At 46.1% G+C, this 24,847-nt stretch overlaps 1 protein-coding gene across 1 annotated transcript in view; it reads left to right on the forward strand.

Annotated features, from left to right (window-relative positions):
- GALNT10 (polypeptide N-acetylgalactosaminyltransferase 10) overlaps window positions 1-24,847 on the forward strand; it is a 225,420-nt gene that overhangs the window by 158,366 nt on the left and 42,207 nt on the right. Inside the window, exon 5 of the mRNA XM_070793891.1 lies at window positions 21,089-21,274. Within this exon, the coding sequence (XP_070649992.1) occupies window positions 21,089-21,274 (186 nt within the window). The remainder of the gene's footprint in view (window positions 1-21,088; window positions 21,275-24,847) is intronic.

A 24,847-nucleotide genomic window follows, 5' to 3' on the forward strand; every position in this document is an offset into this window, starting at 1 on the left:
CCCTTTCAATTGAAAGATATCATGCGTTACTTCAGAACTGTTTATTAAGAAGATTTGTCATTGGTGAGAACACAGTGGACTCTACTAGTGGTCTGGATACTTGACAGTTTAAGGCCCTGCTTCCTTTGCATGGCTTCTTTCTTCCTAGTCTGTCCTTCCCCAGCTTACCACCCTAATGATTCCACTGAAACTCTATTTGGGAGACCTCCACTCTCCGTGGTCCCCTCCCCAACATTAATCCAGCCCTAGGGCGCTGCTGCTCCTCTTTGCACACACCTGCACTATTAAAGGAAAGCATGGTGGTTAGGAGCACATGCTCTGCAGTCACACCAGCCTGGGTTCAAGTCCCTGCTCTGCCACTCCCTAGCCGCATATAGGACCCTCCACCTCACGAAGCCTCAATTGCCTCATCTGTGAAATGGAGATGACAGCCCCACCTTGTAGGACTATTGTGAACGTTAAATGAGATGATATTAATACTTGCAGGATGCTTGGCACCGTATCGGTGCAGAATCACTCTCACCATGTGTCAGCTGTTGATATTATTCTTGTAGCAGAAATATATCTTCCTCAGTAGACCTGAGGCCTCAGCTCGGTTGTCTTGGCTTCTGATCTGCTCACGCCCTCCCTGGCAGATAATAGAGGCTCTGCTAAGTGTTATTTTGCACTCAACTGTGCAGTAAGGAATATGGAGGAATGGTGTTCCAGACCATGGGGATTTTCTGCTAAGGGGACATGGAAGCCCCAGCAGATGTGAAACATTAAAAGAGGCCACCCAGACAGTGGGTTAATTGGTGGCATTTCATTTATTTTCACAAATCTGATTTTCCACAATTTGCAAAATGACATGTATCCTTTTTTAAACATTTTCCCCTGCCTAGGGGAAGGCAGTGGTAACCCACAGGAACGGGACCACCAGTGGGGAGAGGCAGGCCTGTGACAGACCCAGATAGAAAAGGCATTGAGGAGCCTGAGCCATTGCTGGCATGCCGCCGACCATGCCACCTGGCTTCTGGGGGGGTGCCAGGTGTCCACGACTCTGCAACCCAGACGGCCATCTGGGTCTCTGTGTGGAAACAAACCCCTTACCAGGGTTGAGTGCCTCTCGCCACAGCCAGCCTAGGCCAGTGTTTCCTCTTTGGTCTTGAGCTTACAGTAGCCAGGATGTAAGCAGTTCCTTCTGTCAGGCCCAGCAGTGAGCATTAGAGGTGTGTGTATTTGTGTATGAATTTGAACACAAGTTAACAAATTAGACTACATGCCTCGAACAACTTGTACACAACCAGAGGACTGGAACAATCTGTCCAGTGCTACTCTGGGTTCAGAATGCACAAACACCCAGCCCACCTTCCTCACACAGACCCATACTGTGAAGTTCCCTTGGAGAGAGCATTCCAGTTTTCTGGCCCTTGACACATAAATAGAATATTGAAAGCAAAAGTTGCTCAGCTGGGGCAGGGAGAAAAATTACAGGGGCAGATAAAATAGACCAGAACTTATGAACAGAAAACCTCGTTCTCTCCATGCTGATTACTAAGTGCATCTCAGAAGGAGCCCCTGGGTTAAAGGAGCAGGTCCTCAGAGGTGGACCGTCACTACTCTTAGAGCCTTTTGTATGGCAGGCCAGCTGTATTAGCAGGCATATCATCTTGGAACCATAGAATCAATCACACAATCCCAGGGCTGGAGGAGGCCTTCAAGGCCATGTCATCTTTCTCTAGCATTTGAATCTTTTCTATGGTTTGCATAAGTTCAGCCTCTGAATTCTTCCAGTGATGGACAACTGCTGTCTTATGAACGATCTCATTCCTTTACTGGACACTCTCTTATTAGAAAGCTCTTTCCTTACTTTGAGCTGAACTCTCTGCAAATGTTGTCTTCTGGTTCAGGTCTGTTCTTCTGAAGGCAGACCGCATGGGGTCAGAGACAGGACATGAGCTAGAGGCAGAGAACCTGGTCTTCTCATCTACCTATTGTTGACTTTGGGCATGGCACTCCATCTCTCCCAGCCTCCTTGTCAGGCAAAATGGCACTACTCCTCTCACCTGGGTTAACTGGCGGATCAAGCGAGACAGTAGGGAAAATGTCATGATAGATCTGCATGTACTGATACAGAGAGATAACTATGACATATTTGTTAAATAAAGGGAAAAAGACAGACTTCAGAAGAAACAGGTAAATAAGCACAAAAACACTGGGAAATTGGGTGAGAAGTACACCAAACTACTAAGAATGGCCTTCTCCTGTGGATGAGACCAGAGTGACTTGTCATTCAGATGTTACCTTCCTCCATGATGGCTTAAAAAAAAAAATTTTCTTTACCATGAATGCATCATATTTATAATGACAAAAGAAAATAGTGAAGACTTTTCCATTTTAGAAAGAAAAAGATAAAACATTCAGAACACTTGACATCCAAAAATGGAGTCCACCTGTATCAGTTGTGGTGTTTCTTTCCCTGTGGTCCACCTGAATCACTGACAGAACTCTGTGCGAGTGTCCACCTCCAGGGAATGGCCTTAAACATCAACCAAAAGAATCAGTGACTGCTTTAGGTCCTGCCCCCACCTGCCTCTGGGCCTTTGCCTCTGCTGCTCCCTCTACAGCACCTGGTAATCAGCCTGTGTTATACTGATAGGTGGTCACATCTGAAACACAACCATCTCACAAGCAGACTTGGATGTGATGGGCAGAGACATACCCTTCCGTTAGGCAGCGGGTGATACTTGAGTAGGAGTTTCATGAATGGTTCACTGGTAAATACCAACTCTGAAGATGGCTTCTGCTTCCTGATGCTATGTCCTATTTTTAGAGACTCGTGAGTGAATACCTGGGTGACAGAGCCCCCTGAACACGCTTGATGTCTTCCCTTGGGTGACATGTTGAGTCATGTCATGGTGGCATGGATTTTAAAAAATAAAACCCACAAGTGGCAAGGAAAATACATCAATCCAGGACCATTCACCAGATATCTGTCAGCACATGCCACACTGCTGTGCAGGTGCTGTGAGGGACAGGAAAATAAATCACTCTCAGTCCTGCCCTCAAGAAGCTTGTTGCTGGGCAGAGAGACACGAGTCCTGAACCCATACGTGCGTGGAAAGCAGAGCATGTGCTACACTCAGGGGCATCTGGAGAGCGCCATTCACACGGATGCTGATTCAGGAGCACTTTGAGCTGAGCCCAGAAGAAAGAATAGGATGCCCTGGGACAGAGAAGCAAAGAAGGATGCTCTGAGCTGCAGGATTCACAAGAGTAAAGGAACAAAGGCAAGAAAATTAGTCAAGTGGTAGCTACAGAGAAAGGATCGGGTACAGGGTTGAGGTGGGAGACAGATCCGGAAAGGTGGGCTCTGGACATTGCTGGGAAGCCTGAAATGTCACCAGATGACCTCAGTAGACCTGTGCTGTAGCAGCAGTGTGGAAGGGGAGGAGAGGAAAGGGATTAGAGGCCAAGATGACCAGGTCAGTCCCTGATGTGGAAGTCTCTGTGAGTAGCTGAAGATCCCACAGTTCCTCCTCTGGTACTAGCCAGTGAGGAAGCAGAGAGGAGAGAGGCCCAGATGAGATATCTCAGGATCCTGCACAGCAGAGATTTCCAGAGGTTGAGTTGGGATTTGGGGGGGTGGGTTGGCAGTAGTTAGGGTGGTGAGGAAAGCTCTGACATATGCTCAGCTTTCTCTTCCTGCACACCGAGCAAGAGAATATCCCCCAGGGGAAGGCTTTTGCCCTTTAACAAATATGAAACTGACAGGTTGACACTGTGGTTAAAGTGGAAGAATTTTTTTTCTTCTTTAATAACACCTTAAATGATAAGCGTGGAAGCCGGCATCCGAAACGAAACACATGTTGCTCTCCAACACCTGACAACCTGACATAATTTAAGAGGAGCTACCAAGAACCCACAACTGAAATTGCCCATGAATCTGCTCCCCTGGATGGGCTCCAACTGGGTGAAAAAGTGGCGACGGCCAAGTCCAAGGGACCCAGCCTTCTATTCTTTTGTGTAGCTGATTGGTGGGGAGTAGCTCTCAGAAAACAGGGGAGGCTGTAATTAACTTGATAGTGGTAGTTCCTGGTGTATTTTTATTCATCATCTGATTATTAAACAGATTTATGGCCCTACCCACCCAGTGAAAAGGGACCAATGCATTTAGTTGAAATTAAAAGTGCAGATAAGCTGCCTGTTTAGATAATAGCATCTCTTTTTTTAATAGATTACTCATCTTCTGTGAAATAGGAGAGAGGAGTTAATTTGTGTGATGAAGTGCTTTCTATTTCTGGGAGCTGGCTGGTGGATGTGATTGCTTAAGGAAGCAGTGTAATTCATTCTTAAAATCACCAAAAGCATGTTCAGGCCAAATACCTGTGCCCTGAGGAATGGGGTAATTTGTAATGTGATGCCAAGAAACAGAGGGCCTTGTGGTTTCAAAGCAAATGTTTGGGGAAGGTGTACAATTTTTCTTCAGGTTGGAGGTCAGATCTCCATTCATTCTCAGAAAAGTGCCAGAGAAACACAGCAGACCTCGGAGGTATTGGAGGTTTGATTCCAGACTACTGCAGTATAGCAGATATCACAATAAAGTGAGTCACACGCATTTTTTTGGTTTCCCAGTACCTATAATAGTTATGTTTACCCTATGGGATTCCCTGGAAGCTCAGAGGGTAAAGAGTCTGCCTGTAATGCAGGAAACCTGTTTGATCCCTGGGTCAGGAAGATCCCCTGGAGAAGAAAATGGCAACCCACTCGAGTATTCTTGCTTGGAAAATCCCATGGATGGAAGAGCCTGGTGGGCTACAGTCCATACGGTCGCAAAGAGTGCGACTGAGCGACTTCACTTTCACTATACAGTACTCTATTATGAAGTGTGAAATAGCAGTACGTCTAAAGAAAACAGTGTATATACCTTACTTTAAAAAATACTTTGTTACTAAAAAATGCTAACCATCATCTGAGTCTTGTGAGTCATATTAGCAACAGCAAAGATCACCGATCATAGATCTCCATTACAAACATGAAAAGTGAAAAAGTTTGAAATATTGCAAGAATTACCAAATAGTGACACAGAGACACAAGGTGAAAAAATGTTGTTGGGAAAATGATAGATAGACTTGCTTGACATAGAGTTGCCAACAAACCTTCAATATCTTTGAAGCTCAATACAGCAAAGTGCAATAAAATGAGCTTTGCCTGTAAACCTAACAAATTAAGCCACCAGACCAAGAGGCCACTGATTGTAAGGAATAGTCAAAAGAGATGGATTAAGGCTGGAATTCACAACACTAGCTGTGTGATCATGGGCAGTGACAGACCCTTCTTGAGTCTCAGTTTCCGCATCTGTCAGATAGGATTAACTCTCATAGGGTGGCTGTCAAGAATGTGTGTGGGATGAAGCCAGCCAAGTACCTGGGACAGTGCCTGGCGCCTGGCAGGTGGAAGCCTGAGTCTGCTGCCCTGGGGCTTCTGGCTTCTGGCTTCTGCTCAGGGGCTCACTCTGTTTCCACTCTGAATGGAGAGCCCCCGGAAGTGTCCATGTGTGCAAAAATATTAGGAAGGGCTTTAGGTTTTACTGAGCACTTGATGGACGAGGCAGAGGAGGGAGATTTACATCAGATGCCATAGCCACCCACGTACAGCTCTTGTCATTGTATTGTTTAGTTGTGAAGTCGTGTCGAACACTTTTGCAGCCCCATGGACTGTAGCCAGCCGGCTCCTCCATCTGTGGGATTTCCCAGGCAAGAATACTAGAGTGGGGTTGCCATTTCCTTCTCCAGGGGATCTTCCTGACCCAGGGATCAAACACAGGTCTGCTGCATTGCGGCCAGATTCTTTCCCACTGAGCCACCTGGGAAGCACACAGCTCTCATTAGACATCCCTTTTCTCCCACAGCCTCTGGTCCACACCACTGGGATGCTTTGCTCTCACTCTTCCCACCACACAACACCCAGGCTCACTGATTCCCTTTTCCTCCTCCCGAAGGTTCTGCCCAGAAATGTATTTTGTTACTGGAACATGCCCATGCACCTTTCACCCAACTTCTCTACCTCTCTTGCACACTGCCACTTATAGCTTACACACATGCCTCCCCAAAGTGAACTCTCCCCGCTCCCCAGGTATGCCATGGTGCTGACTTTTCCAGAAATATATGTATGTCAGGGGAAGATTTGCTTCTGGGGATTGGAACTCCATCAAAAGTTATCCAGTGTTATAGGAAATCACATCAATAGCAATGCAACTTGTGGTACCTAAGTTGGCAGCCCACAGACCTGCACTGGTCTTGTAATGTGAACCAATATGTGTTCAGTAAATGACACTCAGAACTGCAAGCACTTGGCTACTTCACTGTCTTCTTGTAGCCATTCCAGATATTTACATATTGAAACACATGTTACTTTATTATTTCTTCTCTGTATCACAGTTGGGGGATCATACAGAATTTTCCCCATTTAAGTGTTAAACACATTGTGTTATTTATGAATTTTACTTTAGGATATTAAAGGGGGGCATACAGAACAACTGTCACCTAAAGGGACACAGAGTAGGAGAGGGTTGAAACCCCTGAATCAGAAGGTGAGTCAGCCCAGTGTCGGCACCATGTTGCTTTTGATAGTTTGGGCCCAGTTCCCATAAATCTTCTGTGTCCTTGATCTTTTTAGCTGCTCAAGGCAGTAGGCCCATAGAATGCAAAAGCCCCATGCGTGCATCTGCCTAGAAGCTCTTAGGGTGAGAGGAAAGACACCTAAAATGTGCTCTCCAAAGTTTTTGGTAGAAGGAAGTTGGCCATTTGGGAGTAGTGACTTTCTCCAGCCATATGGTGTTCCAGAGATCTCAAATCAATGCACAGGAATTCTAGTAATGACCTACTGAAGTAAGCTATGCAGTAACTGTCCTGCTTATAGAACTGGACCCTCAGTACATTTTTATACATTCTTAGAAGTGTAATAACAATAACAACAATGTGGTCTTTTACAAAGAGCACTAGCCTCAGGGGTCAGGGGCCAGGGCCAAGGACCTCAGGGTCAAGTGGTGCATCTTCTTCTAACACTGTAGATTCCAGATGGTGCGCAGAGCCAGGGTTTCTCACACTGTGGTAGACTCATTGGAGAGTCATGAAATCACTTTGAGGGGTCATGACCAGCTTCTTTTCTTTTACTTTATTTTTTGGCAGTGCTGGGTCTTCATTGCTGCGTGGGGGCTTTCTCCAGTTGCAGACAGAGGAGACTGCTCTCTGGTTGCTGTGCATGGGCTTCTCATCACAGTGGCTTCTCTCTGCAGAGCACATGCTACAGGGTGAGCAGTCTCAGTGGTTGCAGCTCGCAGACTCTAGAGTGTGTGGGTTTCAGTAACTGCGGCACGTGGGCTCGGTATTTGCATCTCATGGGTTGTAGAGCCGCAGGCTCAGTAGTTGTGGCACACGGGCCTAGCTGCCCCACAGTGTGTGGGATCTTCTTGAACCAGGAACTGAATCCATGTCCCCTGCATTGGCAGGCAGACTTCCAACCACTAGTCCATCAGGGAAGTCACATGACCTGCTTTTTAGCAAAAGTGAAATATAAGAGGATAGAAGAGAAGAAAACACCTCACATCACACCTTGTGTTTCAGTTATGTGTATGTGTACCAGGTCTTGGTATAAAATGTGCTTCTCTTTATGGGTCGTAGTCAAAATATTTGAAGCCACTGCTCCCTGACATAGGGAATCAGAATCTCTGAGGCTGTCCAGGCAGCTGTGTGAAAACCGTTCCTCTAGGAATTCTTTGGACTGTGGTTTGAGAAGCCTTGCCATGAGCCTCTCAGGAGGTGTAATCATTTGTCAGATCTTTCTCACTTAAAGGTGAGAGGAGGGTCAGGGCAGGAGGGGAAGGGGAGGCCCAGCCAGGTGGGGACCACTGTGAGTCTATGGAGGAGAACAGGAGGACACCCATCCCCTCCACAGTTTTGCTCAGGCCAGGAAATAGTTTTGGATCCCTTGGAGGGTTTTCGTTTTTCAGTTATTCCAACAGGAAACATAGGCTTCTGTTTCTAATCATTTGCAGACCCTAAAACATCATCCTTTGGTATCCATGGGAAGATTGGTTAGAGGACCAACATCACCACCACCACCCCTGCTCAGATACCAAACCCGTGGACGCTCGAGTCTTTTATATAAAATGGCACAGTATTTGCATATAACCTTTATGCATCTGAATACTTTAAATCATTTCTAGGTTACTTACAATGCCTAATACAGGGTAATGCTATGTAAATAGTTGCCAGCACACAACAGATTCAAGTTTTGCTTTTCAGAACTTTCTGGATTTTTTTTTCTGAGTATTTTCAATCCATGGATGGTTCCATCCCCAGATGCAGAAACCACAGATACAGGGGGTAACTGTATGGTTACAATCACCTAGGTTTATTTCCCTGGGGTCACCATCTGCATTGTTAGATAATTGTCTCAAATGTTTACATGTATCAGAATCACTTGGAGAGCTTGTTAAAAGTCCAAATCAACAGGCCCCACCCATCTGATTCAGATGGTCTGGAGTGAGGTCTAAGAATTGGCACTTCAAATAAGCTTCCAGATGCTGCTGCAACCGTCTGGGGATCACACTTTGAGAATCACCCTGTTAGATCAGCAGAAAGGAATGTGCCTGGCAGAGTTCCTGACACACAGCAGGAGTACAGTAAATGCTCTCTTGATTAAACTGAGCTAGGGACTTCCCTGTCAGTCCAGTGGTTAAGACTTCATGCCCCCACTGCAGGGAGTGAGAGTTCGATCCTGGTCAGGAAACAGATCCTGCATGCTATGCAGTGCAGCCAGTAAATAAACAAGTAAACGGAATTGAATTCTTTCTGTAAGAAAGGTCTTGACTAAGGGAGGGTTGCTTCACTACTTTTAGCTGTGCAGGAATGGCTGGTTGGCAGTGAATTGTAAGATTTTTAAATGTGTGAATTGTATGGTATGTGAATTATATCTCAATAAAGCTATTATCAAGAAGCAGAGGAGGAAGGGGAAAAGAAAGAAATGATTGTTTCTGTTTTTTCAAAAACACACATCAAAAGTAACTGTTATGCCTTAGAGTGTGTTATAAAAGACCTGTGTCAAAGGAGAATAAAAAAGGCCTTCTAGCTGAATTTGGAGGACCCTTTCTGCTCTGCCACTCTCTGAACTTCCTCCAAGGACTCTGGGCCAGAAAAAGTATGTTGCTCCTGAAGGGCTCATCTGCTTTCCTTTTCCAAACAATAAATGATGCTTCAATGCCTATACATTTCGCCTACAAAAACCTATCCTGGTGCAAACATAGCTTTCCTTTCTGACCTCTCTTTTTAATTTTCTTGCTGTTTATATTTACTTGTCTGAAAGTTTTCCAAGTAAGTGAAAGCCTGGGGGTAGACGATAGGGTGGAGGCTGTGGAATTGGAAACTGGTATCAAACCAGTCAGTCCTGAAGGAAATCAACCCTGAATATTCATTGGAAAGACTGATGCTGAAGCTGAAGCTCCAATAGTCTGGCCACCTGATGTGAAGAGCCAGCTCATTGGAAAAGACCCTGATTCTGGGAAAGATTGAGGGCAGGAGGAGAAGAGGGCAACAGAGGATGAGATGGTTGGATGGCATCACCAACTCAATAGACATAAGTTTGAGCAAACTCTAGGAGATGGTGAAGGACAGGGAAGCCTGGCATGCTGCAGTCCATGAGGTTGCAAAGAGTCAGACACGACTGAGCAATGAACAACAACAACCACCACCACCCACCTGGCAGAACAGAGAGACCAGGGACTTGGCAGGGTGGCATCACTTCATATGGTTAATAATGCCAGCTTTTGGATTAGAAACACCTGGTCTGATTCCTGGCTGTTACCTACTAGTGTCTGGACATAGATTGGCCCAGAACTTTTCTGAGCCTGTTTCCCCTTCTGTAGCTCACAGGGCCTACCTTACAGAGTGGTTATAAGAATGAAATGAGACAGTGTGTATAGGTAACAGCACTTAACACTGGACCTAGGCACACAGTAAGCACCAAGCAGAAACCATGGCAGTGACGGCGATGTAAAGATGAGGCCCTAACTCACGTTAACAATTGACCTTTGGCTAGAACCACCTGAGTATCAAAACAGCACACAGGGAGATGGTTTTGCCTGCGGGGAGCCCTTCCCTATTCCAGATGGATTGGCAGTGCCTTAAAATACAGTGTCGAAGACTTAAAAGTGAATAAACCCATCTTGAAAGCAGATGAGCTATGACACTTGAATAGCCAGAAGCGCAGCAGATCTGAGACATGACCCAGAACACCTCGAAGTCCCAGGAGCCAGGCCAAGTGTAGGGAAGGCAGCCTCTCTCGCCGCGGCCTCTGCGCTATTGACAGCTCCGCCGAGGCCGGAGAACCAGCGGTGACACAGGGGTTTGTCTGATGCGTGACATGCTCCGTACTTTCCCCAGCCCCTTCCTCTTCCTCCTCGTCCTCCTCGCTTCCATCTCCTCCTCCTTTGGGGCCCAACCCGCAGGGCGCTGTCCCACGGGCTCGGCGTCCTGCCAGCACTGGGGAAACACCAAGCTCCGTTATCTTTGGTCCCCTCAGGAGTCTCTGCGGGGCTTGATATACCAGAGATTGAAGCTCTGGATTCTACTTGGGAGTTAATTTGATTACACACAGGAGTGCAGCAAAGATTCCTGAACAAAGTAAAACTGGATTTGAGTCCCATCTTCACCACGTACATGGCTGGATGTGTAACCTTGGACCAGAGACGTCTTCTAAACTTGACTAACTTCATCTTGAAATGAGGATGATGAACCGTGACCTGCTTCCTTCACAGGGAAATCAAATCAGATCAAATCAAATCAAATGAAACGATGGAAGAGGAAAGCATGTGGATTCAGCAGGGATTTGCAGATGCCTCTGGCCTCGCACCAGGCACGAAGGCCACACTGGCAAGCAGAGCTCGCTCCTCTGCCACCTAGAGTGGGGGGAGGCAGAGTCAGTCAGTGCACGGGAGGGAGCCATGACCTGAGCTCAGCAGCGGGAAGAGCAAGGTTCAGGGCTCTGGGCCCATCTGCCCTCAGGATCTGCCCTTGTCTAGGAGGTCAGGAAGGGCTTTAGTGAGGAGGTGTGACCCAAGATCTGAAGGATGAACAGGAGTTAATGAGGGGGATATGTGAAGAGGCTTGTACGTCAGCGATCCAGGCAGAAGGACTGGTTGGACATAGACACTCAGGCAGAAGGGGTCATCATGGGGTCTTTGGACGCCGAAAGAAGGTGACATGTTGGGGGCTGTGAGGAAGGGGAGGATGAGGCTAGAGAGGGGACAGGATCAGCCACACACAGCCTGTCATCCTTGGGAAGGATTTGGGACCTTCTCCCGAGAGCCAGGGGGAGCCATGGAAGGATTTTAAGCAAGAGAGTGCAAGGGTGCCAAAGGGCCATCTACCTCTTTTCCCAGAGGCCACATGACTGCTGCGTGTAGACTAAAGACAGACAGGGGGACAGGGGGACAGCAGTCGTGACTACTTCCGTTGGCCACGGAGCACAGCCGTCCAGACAAGGGACAGCAGTGGCCTGGATTGTGGCCATGTTCTTGCTGTGTGTCACTGTTTCGATGCCAGTGTGTGAGACCTCAGCCTTCTGTCTCCATGTCCTCAGGCTGTAGCAACAAGGCACCACAGACCAGGCAGCTTAAAACAACACGAGCTTAATCCCTCACAGTCCTGGAGGCTAGAAGTCTGAGATCACGGTGTCGGGGGGCCACACTCTCTCTCGGCAGGTTCTCACAGAGGATCCCTCCTTGCCTCTGCCTAGCTTCCAGTGTTGCCAGCAACCCTTGGAGTTTCTTGGCATATAGATGCATCACTCCAGCCTATGCCTCTGTGATCCCATGGCCTTCTCCTTGTGTGTCCAAATTTCCTTCTTGTAAAGGATACCAGCCATCGGATGAGGGCCTGCCATAAACCTATATGACCTCATCTCAACTTAATTACATCTGCAAAGATACTATTAGGTCATATTCATAGGTTACTAGGGTTTAGGACTCCAGCATATCTTTTGCGGGTCAGCACTCAGCAACTTCTCGTGCACAGCTTGCCAGATAGAACCATCCTCAGTCATAAGTGCCCTTCAGAGCAGACAGGAGGGAGAGGCTCCATTCAACCCAGGAGCCAGGAGGACTCCTGCTCCCAGGGAAACACGTGCGTTTCCAGGTGGGATACACAGGGAGGACAGAGGGAGCACAGGCCCTGGGTTCTGGTCATCACTCAGGCCTCAGCTGTCAAGAGATGTCAGGCAAGGCCTCCGCTTTCCTGAGCCTTGGTTTCTTCTCGTTACCAGAATTGATGATACCTGCCCTGCCATGCTCCCCTTGTGATGGCTTTGGGGAGCCCGATGAGATGACCAGCCTGTATTTTGTGAGAAAATACTGTGTGCCCAGCACTGAGATACTCACTGGGTGTGTTCCTAGGAAAGGGACAGCTAGTCCAGAGGAAGCTGTACTATCCTTTCCTGTTAACCACCCCTCTACACAACTGCTGCCTTTCCCCCTCTGAGAGCACAATGGGTATAAGCACAGACTCCATCAGCACCAGTATCATCCAGTGGGTGGGGTGGGGATGAAGCAAGAGAGGCCAGAAGTGACAGTTCCAGAAGCTGAGTGATGGGTCCTTGGGGCTTCTTTTTTCTGTTCTACTTTTTAAAATATGTTTGCAATGGTACTTAATTTTTTTAAAAGTTCAACAAGGAAGCCTACATACAGACTCTCGAACCAGATTGCCCAGGTTAAAATCTGAGACCTGCCACTTACTGTGTAGACCCGGGCAAAGTTACTAAACCTGTCAGCACCCATGAGTCCTCATCAGTAAAACAGGGATACTAGCCACGACCTGCCTTGTAGAGTGTTTGTGAAGATTCCATGAGTAAATACATGCAGGGGGCTTGGGTTGGTGCCTGGCAAGGTGCATACTAAACATGTGGGGATCATTAGTTACAGAAATAATGGTCCCAAAGGTCATTGTGTTGCTGATCCAAAGTCATCACCTTCAAGGGATCACACCATCAGCCTTGCAAATCCTCTAACTCAGCGGGGCGGTCCCCAAACTTTTTAGCACCAGGGACCAGTTTTGTGGAAGACAGTTTTTCCACAGACCAGGGTCAGAGTGGCAGGGTGATGGTTTGGGGATGATTCTCATAAGGAACACGCAACCTCAATCCCTCGCATGTGAGGTTCACAGTAGGATTTGAGCTCCTATGAGAATCTAATGCCACCACCACTGATCTGACAGGAGGCAGAGCTCAGGCCGTAATGCGAGCGAGGGGGACTAGCTGTAAATATAGATGAAGCTTCACTTACTCACCCACTACTTACCTCCCACTGTGTGGCCTGGTTCCTAGCAGGCCATGGACTGGTGCTGGGGTTTGTGGAACCCTCTTTTAGCTCATACCTGCCACTTGGACTCTGTCTTGGTTTGGGTTTCCTGAAGCATATCGTGAGATGGGCTGTGAGTGCAAGTGGTTAATTTGAGAGAGGCTTTCAGGAAACAGCAGCAAGAGAGCAGGGAAGTGAGAAGAGGAAGTGGGAGGCAGCTAGGAAGGGCGCCTATGACAGGCACCAAGACTGGCAACCACGGTGACCCCACAGGGAGCCTACACAGAGCACATGCTCAGAGTTATCCCACCTGAGGGGCGAGGGGGCTGGGGTGGTTGTCTATACACACTGTGGTCCTTGGCTGAGGTACACCATGTAGGCATAGAACCCCAGGCAGCATCAAGTGCCGGCAGGTGGGAGGCAGGCAGGGAGAGAACAAAATGCTGAAGAGGTATGGGCAAAGCACGCAGAACCCACTTGTGGGCACTCTGACCCATGCTCTGCAAACACCTGCTGAAGGCCTTGCACTGATGGGGACTCACCTTAGGATCAACCTCACCCCTTGTTGGATAGCTCTGACTTACCCTTATATTAGGAATTGTTGTTCAGTCACTCAGTCATGTCCGACTCTTTGCAAGCCCATGGACAGCAGCATGCCAGGCTTCCCTGTCCTTCACCATCTCCCAGAGTTTGCTCAAATTCATGTCCATTGAGTTGGTAATGCCATCTAACCATCTCATCCTCTGTTATACCCTTCTCCTGCCTTCAGTCTTTCCCAGCATCAGGGTCTTTTCTGGTGAGTTGGCTCTTCACATCAGGTGGCCGAAGTACTGAAGCTTCAGCTTCAGCATCTGTCCTTCCAATGAGTATTCAGGGTTGATTTCCTTTAGGACTGATAATAAGGGCAAACGCAATTCTGTTTTGCTTTCCAATCAGAGCAGCCCCTGGAATGGGCACGGTGCTTCTGTAGTACAGGGCGGCTGCCACCTTGCTGCTTCAGGCCAGACATCTCTTAGCCCTGGCATTTTCACACTGAGCCACGATCTGGCCTCAGAGTCTTTCTTAACACTGCTTTAGCTACCCATTACAAACCTATGAGTATAGGCATTTCCGTGACGCCTGTTTGCCGTCCTTGCCCTAGGGTTTATGAAGCTGGGGGGAGCCAGAGAGTGGAAGACTCTCTATATGATTCTGGGCAAGGCATTTAACTTGCCCTAGCTGTTCCTCTCTGGGTAGAACAGAGGAGTTAACAGAATGGAGGCAGAGATGGGCTTTGATGTGGCTGGAAGAGCCAGCTCTCTTACAGTCAGGGGTGAGTTTTAGACCTTGGCCTCATCATTTATAAACTGTGTTCTTTGGGTAGGTCACACCACCCATTCTGAGCCTCACGGTGTCTTTTCATACAAGACAGGACCGTAGTATCTCCATTTGTAGTGGTGTTGTAAGCAACGGAGATTATATATAGAGAGAGAGCTCCATGTGTGAGCAGAGCCTCAGTAATTGTTCCCTGTAATTGTTATCATCATAACTATCATCATCCTCATCTAAAGTCCCTTCCAGCTCGAAAATTCTGTGACTTTTTATGAGATGTCCTCATCCAAGAAGACGGCATGGTAAAATAAGGCAACAGTCCTGATTTTGTGTAAATGTTCTTTCTAATACGGACAGGAGGAACATAATTGCCCCTAAATAATTGCACCGACTTTGCCACAAGCTGTCAGAAGGCCTTAATTGGTCCATCTGTAATGACTGCGGCCATCTGCGTGCAGGGTGATTTAGCGGTGGGTCTCTGCCGGAGCGGGGCCCTCATGATTAGAGCCGGACGGGGCCATATATCTCCCTCTGATGGGAGTAGTGGTGTGTGGTATAGAAGATTAGCTCATCCTCATGTTAACGACCGACCAGTTGAACCTAGCCAAGAAGAAGCACTGGTCACAAGACAATGACTATGGATTTTTTTTTTTTTTAAGGTAGTGTTCCTGCCCTAACAGCAGCCTATCTGGAGCGTGATCGTGCCTCTTGCTATCATGTCTCGCTTCCCAAGAAAGTTTCTTTTGGAAAGATTTAGTCCCTCAATTAGGGCGAATTGATTTCTGCTCTCTACAGAGCCACTGTTCCAAAGAGAAGTGGGGAAGGGCAGGAGGAGCCATATTAATCTTTGTGAGCAAGCGAGAGGCGACCTGGAGTGTTTTTCAGCCTTGCAGCCTGGGGTTGTATCTGGAGTTAATCTTTCCTCTGTGTATCTTTTAATTGTTCTGATTTGCGAGGTGCCAGACAACACAGCACAAAACACACCTCATCTCTAGTCCTTACGTTTCTGAAGACTTAAATCAAGTGTTTCCCCAAGTGCACCAGCACGAAAGTGATTTTAAGTGGTACCTAAGATGATCTCAGGTGGCTCTGAGACTTTGCATTAAGTAATGTTGACTCATAAGGAGAGTACATTTTCTCTCTTCAGATCTCTCTTTCATTTCCTCTGATTACCTCCAATGGAAGGTCTCGGCTGGTTACCCTTATCTCCCTTCTTTAAAAAGAGGGAATCGAGATCTGGCTGAAACCTAGTAACATTACTTTATCCTTATTACTTTGGCTTTTTTAATTCATTAGCTCTTTATCACAAATGGTACTGATTTTCCACTTATAGTGTTTAATGTTTTCCTTTTAAAATAAAATTAATTAAGTAAAATTATTAGCTTGAAAAAAAGTGAGTTGATTTAAAAAAGAAAATCTTAAGGAAGTTGTTGTAAGGTAGGTGGAAGTGGCAAAAATCATGCAGGTAATATGATGATGAGAGATTGGGAAAACACAGCTAGAGAGGGGGAAAGCCTCCTGTTTCTACGGCGAACCAAGCAGTTTCCTGGCTATATGACCTGGGGCAAGTTTCTAAGCTTCTCTAAGGATCAGTTTTCTCATCTGTCAGATGGGAAGACTTGTGATGCAGAGTCAGTTCAGTTCAGTTCAGTCACTCAGTCGTGTCCAACTCTTTGAGACCCCATGAACCGCAGCACACCAGGCCTCCCTGTCCATCACCAACTCCCGGAGTCCACCCAAACCCATGTCCATTGAGTCAGTGATGCCATCCAGCCATCTCATCCTCTGTTGTTCCCTTCTTCTCCTGCCCCCAATCCCTCCCAGCATCAGGGTCTTTTCAAATGAGTCAGCTCTTTGGATCAGGTGGCCAAAGTACGGGAGTTTCAGCTTCAGCATCAGTCCTTCCAAAGAAATCCCAGGGCTGATCTCCTTCAAAATGGACTGGTTGGATCTCCTTGCAGTCCAAGGGACCCTCAAGAGTCTTCTCCAACACCACAGTTCAAAAGCATCAATTCTTCAGCGCTCAGCCTTCTTCACAGTCCAACTCACATCCATACATGACCACTGGAAAAACCATAGCCTTGACTAGATGGACCTTTGTTGGCAAAGTAATGTCTCTGCTTTTGAATATGCTGTCTAGGTTGGTCATAACTTTCCTTCCAAGGAGTAAGTGTCTTTTAATTTCATGGCTGCAATCACCATCTGCAGTGATTTTGGAGCCCAGAAAAATAAAGTCTGACACTGTTTCCACTGCTTCCCCATCTATTTGCCATGAAGTGATGGGACCGATGCCATGATCTTCGTTTTCTGAATGTTGAGCTTTAAGCCAACCTTTTCACTCTCCACTTTCACTTTCATCAAGAGGCTTTTTAGTTCTTCTTCACTTTCTGCCATAAGGGTAGTGTCATCTGCATATCTGAGGTTATTGATATTTCTCCCGGCAATCTTGATTCCAGCTTGTGCTTCCTCCAGCCCAGCATTTCTCATGATGTACTCTGCATATAAGTTAAATAAGCAGGGTGACAATATACAGCCTTGACGTACTCCTTTTCCTATTTGGAACCAGTGTGTTGTTCCATGTCCAGTTCTAACTGTTGCTTCCTGACCTGCATACAAATTTCTCAAGAGGCAGATCAGGTGGTCTAGTATGTCCATCTCTTTTCAGAATTTTCCACAGTTTATTGTGATCCACACAGTCAAAGGCTTTGGCATAGTCAATAAAGCAGAAATAGATGTTTTTCTGGAACTCTCTTGCTTTTTCGATAATCCAGAGGATGTTGGCAATTTGATCTCTGGTTCCTCTGCCTCTTCTAAAACCAGCTTGAACACCTGGAAGTTCATGATTCACATACTGCTGAAGCCTGGCTTGGAGAATTTTAAGCATTACTTTACTAGCATGTGAGATGCGTGCAAATGTGTGGTAGTTTGAACATTCTTTGGCATTGCCTTCCTTTGGGATTAGAATGAAAACTAACCTTTCCCAGTCCTGTGGCCACTGCTGTGTTTTCCAAATTTGCTGGCATATTGAGTGCAGCACTTTCACAGCATCGATGCAGGCTATGAGTTTATGAATCAAGGGAGATAAAATATGTGAAGCTTCTTCGCAAATCATAATTTGCCTTCCCAGTGAAAACTATTCATTTTTATACAGGGTTATAAAAATCAAAGGCTCAGAGGGTTTTGGATCAAGCAGTTAAGGGGCCCTGGCTTTACTGTTAACTGTGGCACCTTCCCTTCTTTGGACTTAATTTCTGTCTATAAAATGAAGAGACTGAACTACTCCAGTGCTCTCTAGGCTGGCTGTGCATCAGAATTATCTGTGGGTCAAGTAAAACCAAAGATCCTGATGCTTCCTTCAGTCTCCCAGATCATAGGGAGGATCGAGGCAACTGTATTTACAGTCAGCTCACAGGTGATCTGGCCACATCCCCTAAATCAGGGGGACCTGTCCAGCTCTAAGCCCTGGTGGAGTGAATTAAGAGCAAGAATGTCTGACTTTCTTACTCCAGCATACTCTTTTTTAAGGTTCATTCATATTATTGCCATAGCTCATTCTTCTTTATTGCTGAATAGTATTTTCCCTGAATGGATATACTACATTTGATTTATCTGTTCTTCGGTTGATGTGTATTTGGATGATTTGATTTTCACTTTGGGGATATTATGAATATTGCTGCTATGAACATTAGCGTACAACTTTTCGTGTGGATATATATGTTTTGGCTTTTATTTTAATTTTTAACTATTTATTTATTTTTGGCTGCACTGGGTCTTTGTTGCTGCACAAGGGCTTTCTCTAGTTGTGGTGAGCAGGATCTACTCTCTAGTTGCCGTGCATGAGCTTCTCACTGCGGTGGCTTCTCTTGTAGCGGAGCACGGGCTCTAGGGCACACGGGCTTCAGTAGTTGTGGCTCATGGGCTTAGTTACTCCATGGCCTATGAAATCTTCCTGGACCAGGGATCAAACCCATGTCCCCTGCATTGGCAGGCAGATCGTTAACCATCGGGCCACCAGGGAAGTCCAATATATATTTTCATTTCTCTTGGAAATATACCTAGGAGTAGAATTGCTGGGTTATATGGTAACTGTGTTCAATTGTTTGAGGAACTGCCAGACCGTTTTCCAAAGTGGCCACACCATTTTATTACACTCCCATAGACAGTATATGAAAATTCTTATTTCTCTACATCCTTGTCAATACTTGTTATTATCTTCCTTTTTCATCATAGCCATCCTAGTGGATGTGAAGTATTAATAGTATTTCATTAAGATTTTGATTTATATTTCCCTGGTGACTAATGATGTTGAGCATCTTTTCGTGTGTTTGGCCATTTCTGTATCTTTTTTCAAGAAGTACCTGTTCATATATCCTTTGCCCATTTTTAAAAATTGAGGTAAAATCCACATAATGTAAGGTTAACCATATTAAAATATGTAATACTCATGTTAAAGTACATGATTCATTGGCATTTAGCATATTCATAATGTTGTGCAACCATCACCTTTATCTAGTTTCAAAATATTTTTGTCACCCCCCAAAGGAAACCCCATACTTATTAAGTAGTTCCCCTCCACTCCAGTTCACGGTAATCACTGATCTGCTTTCCAGGTCTGGATTTACCTAATCTGGACTTTCGTACAAGTGGAATGCTATAAAATGTGATCTTTTGTGTCTGGCCTCCTTTACTTAATACAATGATTTCTAGGTTTGTGCATGTTGTGGCATGTATCAGCACTTCATTTCTTGTTATATGGATATATTCCACCTTTGTTTACCTATCTGTGAAATAATGGAAATTGGGGTTATTGTCACCATTTGGCTGTTGTGAACAATGTTGTTGTGAATGTTCAAGTAATCAGTAGATTTTTAGCTGTGCTGGATTCCTTGATCCCTTGCATTTCCATAAATTTTTGTATCAGCTTGTCAATTGTCAATTTCTGCAAAGAAGCCAGCTATGATTTTTGATCACATTGAATTTGTAGATCAACATAGGAGGTATTGCCATCTTAACAACATTAGGTCATCTGATCCATGAACATTGACTATTTTTCCATTTATTTTGATTGTTCATTTCTTTCAACAATGTTTTGTAGTTTTCAGAGTATACAGTTTGTACTTACTTTGTTAAATTTTAAGTGGTATTTTTACCATTTTAATTGCATTTTCAAATTGCTAGCAAGTAAGCTAGCCTATAGAAATACAGTTGATTTTTAAATGCTGACCTGTATCCTGAAATCTTTCTAAGTTTACCTGTTCTAGTTTTTTGTAGATTTCTGAAGATTTTCTGTGTAAGCAATCATTTAATCTATAGTCTTTCCAATCTTTATGCCTTTTCTTTGTCTTACCAATTGCACTGACTAGGAATTCTAGAATAGTGCTTAAGTAGAAAGAAAATGGAAAGCCTTTCTCCTGATCACAGGAGCAAAGCATTCAATATTTCACCATTAAATATGATATAAACTATAGGTTTTTTGTAGCCATACTAGTTTTCATAAAGGGGCCTAACCCTAATTAAAATCAAAAGACACTAATGTTAAAGCTGGCATTTTTAGTAGAAAGAGAATGTCTTTGAGATTTATTTATAACAGCTTTTCTAGGCATGGGCCAGAAGCCAGCCTACATTAGAATAAGCAAAAAGAGGAATTGGTTGTCATATGTAATAAGAACAACTAGGAGTCTATCTGCTTCAGGCACAGGGAGATCTGGAGAATCAAAATGTTATCAGGATAATGTCTCTCTTCATCTCTTCACTGTCTTTTTACTTGTTGACTTCAGTCTCAGCAGATCCTCCCAGCATCTCTCATCACCTCATTTTGCTAAAGATGTCAGAAGCAGCTCCAGACTTAGAGCCAACCAACCTAGTAACTCTAGTAAGAAAAATGGGCCTCATTGTTCAATAGTTCGGAAAAAAAAATTCTCAGGATTCATTGTTTGGACCAACTCGGGTCACATGTCCATCCCTGAACCAATCACTGTGGTCAAGGGAATGGAATGCCCTGATTGGCCAGGCCCAAGCCACACGCTCCACCTGCTGGGAACTAGGAGATGAGGTCAAACCCACCCAAGTCTGGAGGACTGAGAATAGGAGGGAAAAGGTAGTTTACCCCAAAAAAGAATCAAAGTATTGTTGCCAGGAAAATGAGGGAATGGGTCCAAGCCAGACATAAATCACAGCTGCTAACTCTGTCATACAGAAGTTCTCTCTGTGTTGCAAGTCTGGCACTAACACTGGCCCTCTTTAAACTTCACTTTCCCCCTTTGCAGTACACAGGTGGTGCTTCCTGCCCTTGTTGGCCCCATCTGAGAGACCCAGTAAGACAGTGTACCAGAAATCTGTCTAAACTGTAAAGTGCAGTGCACACGTAAAGAAGGGGGTCACAAGAATGATTACTCAGCAATTGTTCTTACCCACCTGTCCATCTTTTCTCTACTCTCTGTCTTGCAGAACACCTGAAGAAACCACTTGAAGACTACATGGCCCTTTTCCCCAGCGTGAGGATTCTCCGAACCAAGAAACGGGAAGGACTGATCAGGACCCGAATGCTGGGAGCCTCAGCTGCAACTGGGGATGTCATCACATTCTTGGACTCACACTGTGAAGCCAATGTCAACTGGCTCCCCCCCTTGCTAGGTAAGGGAGGCTTGCAAGGTGAAGTAGGCAGCCTGGAGTGTGCCAGTGGCCACCGGCCCCACCTTTTGCAGGGAGTCACCTACTGGGCTTCCCTTGCCTGCCTGAGATGCACCCAGCACTGTGCCGGGTGCCACGAGGGTGTCAGATCTTCAGGGGTGCTCAAAGTGACCTTACGAATCCATGCAGTCCTGCCCCTTCATTTTACAGAGGAGGAAGCTGGGACTTTGATAGGGGAAGTGACTTGCCCAGTGTCATAAAGCACGTTAGTGTTAGTGATATGACTGCTTCTCCCAAGTTACTTCAGGTGTTATTGGAAAGCAAGCCAAGACTGCCTACTTACAAGAACTAAATCTTAGCAGTAGGCATCTTGATTTGATGATGTAAGGGACATCATCGAATCAACTCAGAACAGTGGTTGTTCATTGCATTGCTACTGTGAGCCAAAAAAGCTGTAAGCTTTATCTCCAGGCCTCACAAAACCACACCAGGTCCAAAGTATCCCCTTTTTATATTAGAAGAGACTGAAGTTCTGAGATAATGAGTGACTCGCTAGTTCCCTTGGGCAAAAAGTGTCAAAGTCCCCATCTGTCTGACTCCAGAGTGTATCCTCTTTCAGGATTCCATACTGTCTGCCTAAGTTCATTTGCTCCTCAGGGAGTTTCTGACAGCTGTCAGGGAAGAGGTCCAGACAGGGGCAGCGTGATCCAAGAGTCCATTCACGCAACCTTGTGGGCAGGAGGGAGACCTGAAGCCAGGCTGCCAGGCAGTGAGGTGCCTCATGGCTGGTTGAAGAACCAGATCTGAATCCAGAGCTTTGAGGAAGGCAGTAAGCTGCTCCCAATAGGTAGATGCTGAAGAGGAAATCCCCTAGTGGGGCTGGTGGTCAGGTGAGGAACAGGGATGGAGGCAGATTGGGGAACATCTGTCAGTCCAGAGAGAAAAGTGAAAGCCTCAATAATAGATGAGTATGGGAATTCCCTGGTGGTTCAGTGGCTACGGCCTTTACACTCCCAATGCAAGGGACCCGGGTTCGATCCCTGCCCAAGTCAGGGAACTAGATCCTACATGCTGAAATTAAAAGCTCCTGAGTGCCAAGTCCTGCATGCAATAACTAAAACCAGGTGCAGCCAAATAAATAAATAAAATTAATTTGCAGGGCAGCAGCGGAGACGCAGACATAGACACAGACTTGTGGAGCCACCGGGGGAGGGAGAGGGCGGGACGAATGGAGAGAGCAGCCTTGACACATACAGCCTCCCATAGGCAACACAGACAGCCGGTGGGGATTACTGTATGACACGGGGAGCTCAACCCAGTGCTCTGTGACAGCCTAGACAAGGGAAAAGAAAAAAAATGGAGGGATATGCTCTCCATTAGAGAAAGCATAGAGAGCAAGGAGGACTCAAGATTAGGGCAAGCTTGAGCATGTATCAGAATCACCTAGAAGATTTGGTAAAACACAGAGTGCTGGGCCCAGCTCCAGAGTTGTTGGTTCAGGAGGTTGGGGTGGGGCCTGAGAAGCTGCATTCCTGACAACCCCTGGGTGATGCCAGTGCTGCTGGTCCAGGGACTACACTTCAGGGAGCACTATTTAGGCCCCCATGCAGAAGTGAGGACAGAAAGCAAATCCTACACCGATTAATGGGATAACCCAGCATATTTGTTTCCTAACACAGATCAACATGAAACTTTAGTATGAGATTATATGCTTCTGGCCCCAAGGGTCCAGGATCCCACTGGGTTAAGACATAACCCAGATTTTTCTGGTAAACTCTTTATTTCATTAAACCCAGAGGTCTAGATCTGCCTCTCATGACTGAAAGAGAACAAAAAAGGAAAAAAAAAACAAACCTCATTCTAAATACCCTAATTTATAGTCCTGAAAGAACATCCCATTTGGTGGGTCATTCAGTGACTCATAAAGAGAATGAAGTGGTAGGCACGATGCTGAGCTTGTGGTCCAAATAGCCTTAACTCTGTTTCTATGGAAATATATGAGGGTAATTTTCATAATCTACAGGCATACATGGAAGAAATACTCTTCCTCTTTTTTTCCTTTTTCCAATAGAAATGTGAACCAGTGGTGTAGATGTAAAAGTCTGTCCCTGCTAATATGAACAGCTGATATAGCCCACCTTGGCTTTTGTATCTGAAGCCATAAACATGCACAGTTCACTCTGCCTTCTTTGGAGAGTAGGCATTTCTGAGCCTGAGAAGGATTTAGCCCTCCCTTCCCCAAAGGCAAGCCACTCTTGATCATCATTTTCTTCATTTCTATCATCACCATCATCAGCAGCATCATGCCTCTGCAAGTCCCTTATCTTTTTAGGCCACAGCTATGTTTGAAGGTGACAGTTATATGGTAAAGGACACAGGCCAGGCATTATTATCCACGTACAGCAAATAAGAAAACTGAAGGGCAGAAAGAATGAGGCTCCTGCTTCTGAGCTGCTCTCAGCAATCCTGGGCACAGAGGGCAATCCTGGGCACAGAGGATGTCAGCAGAGAAGGGGTCATCTGCTGGGCTAAGCCTCTTGGCCATATCATCCTGCTTGTTCTTCACAGAGACCCCACGTGGTAGGTGCTATCTTCCTCCGTTCTGTCAGCCAGGAAACCGGGGTTCAGAGGCACTAGATAACCTTTCCCAAGGTTATACTGTTCATAGGTGGCAAAACCAGGGTTTGGGCACCCTATCTCCAGGTGAGAACTGCACCATGGAATGCTGCCTGTCTGATGCCGCCGCCTTGACCTCACACTTCCCACAATGAGCCGGCATCCAGCAGAGCCTTGTTTTCTCAACCCACACCCTCCCTGGAAGGGAGGTCCCTCGCACAGCCATGAAGAATTAGGAAGGGAAGTGAAAGTCACTCAGTCGTGTATAACTCTTTGCGACCCCATGGGCTATGCAGTCCATGGAATTCTGCCAGCCAGAATACTAGAGGGGGTAGCCTTTCCCTTCTCCAGGGGATCTTCCCAACCCAGGGATTTCACCCAGGTCTCCTGCATTGTAGACAAATTCTTAACCAGCTGAGCCACAAGGGAAGCCCAAGAATACTAGAGTGGGTAGGCTTTCCCTTCCCCAGCGGATCTTCCAGACCCAGGAATTGAACTGGGGTCTCCTGCGTTGCAGGTGGATTCTTTACCAACTGAGCTATCAGGGAAGCCCTGTTAGGGAGAAAGAGCCCTTCCCTAGATCTTTCCCCAAGAAGATTCTTCAGCTTCCTTAAAAATTCCTAGGGAGCCTTCCACAGGGCAGATCCAAGCTCCACCCCAGGAGATCCTGATTCAGTGGGCCTGGGGCAGGCCAGCCCTGGGGGGTTGGGGGAAAACACTTAAACACACCCTGCGTGCTTCTGACACTGTTGGTTCCAGATCTATTCGTGGGGACACAGTGTCAAAAGCACCATTTTTCAAACTTTTATGACCGTGTGCCACAGTTAGAAATACACTGGGGATCTGTCAGTCCATTACACAAATGCACACACTGATGCAGTATGACTGAAATATTTCCAAAACAGTGCTTTCCCTCACCACCTAGAATGCGCCCTGATATTCAGTGATTCAATGTTTGAC

This window comes from Bos indicus, chromosome 7, assembly GCF_029378745.1.
Source record: "Bos indicus isolate NIAB-ARS_2022 breed Sahiwal x Tharparkar chromosome 7, NIAB-ARS_B.indTharparkar_mat_pri_1.0, whole genome shotgun sequence".
Classification (NCBI taxonomy): Eukaryota; Metazoa; Chordata; class Mammalia; order Artiodactyla; family Bovidae; genus Bos; species Bos indicus.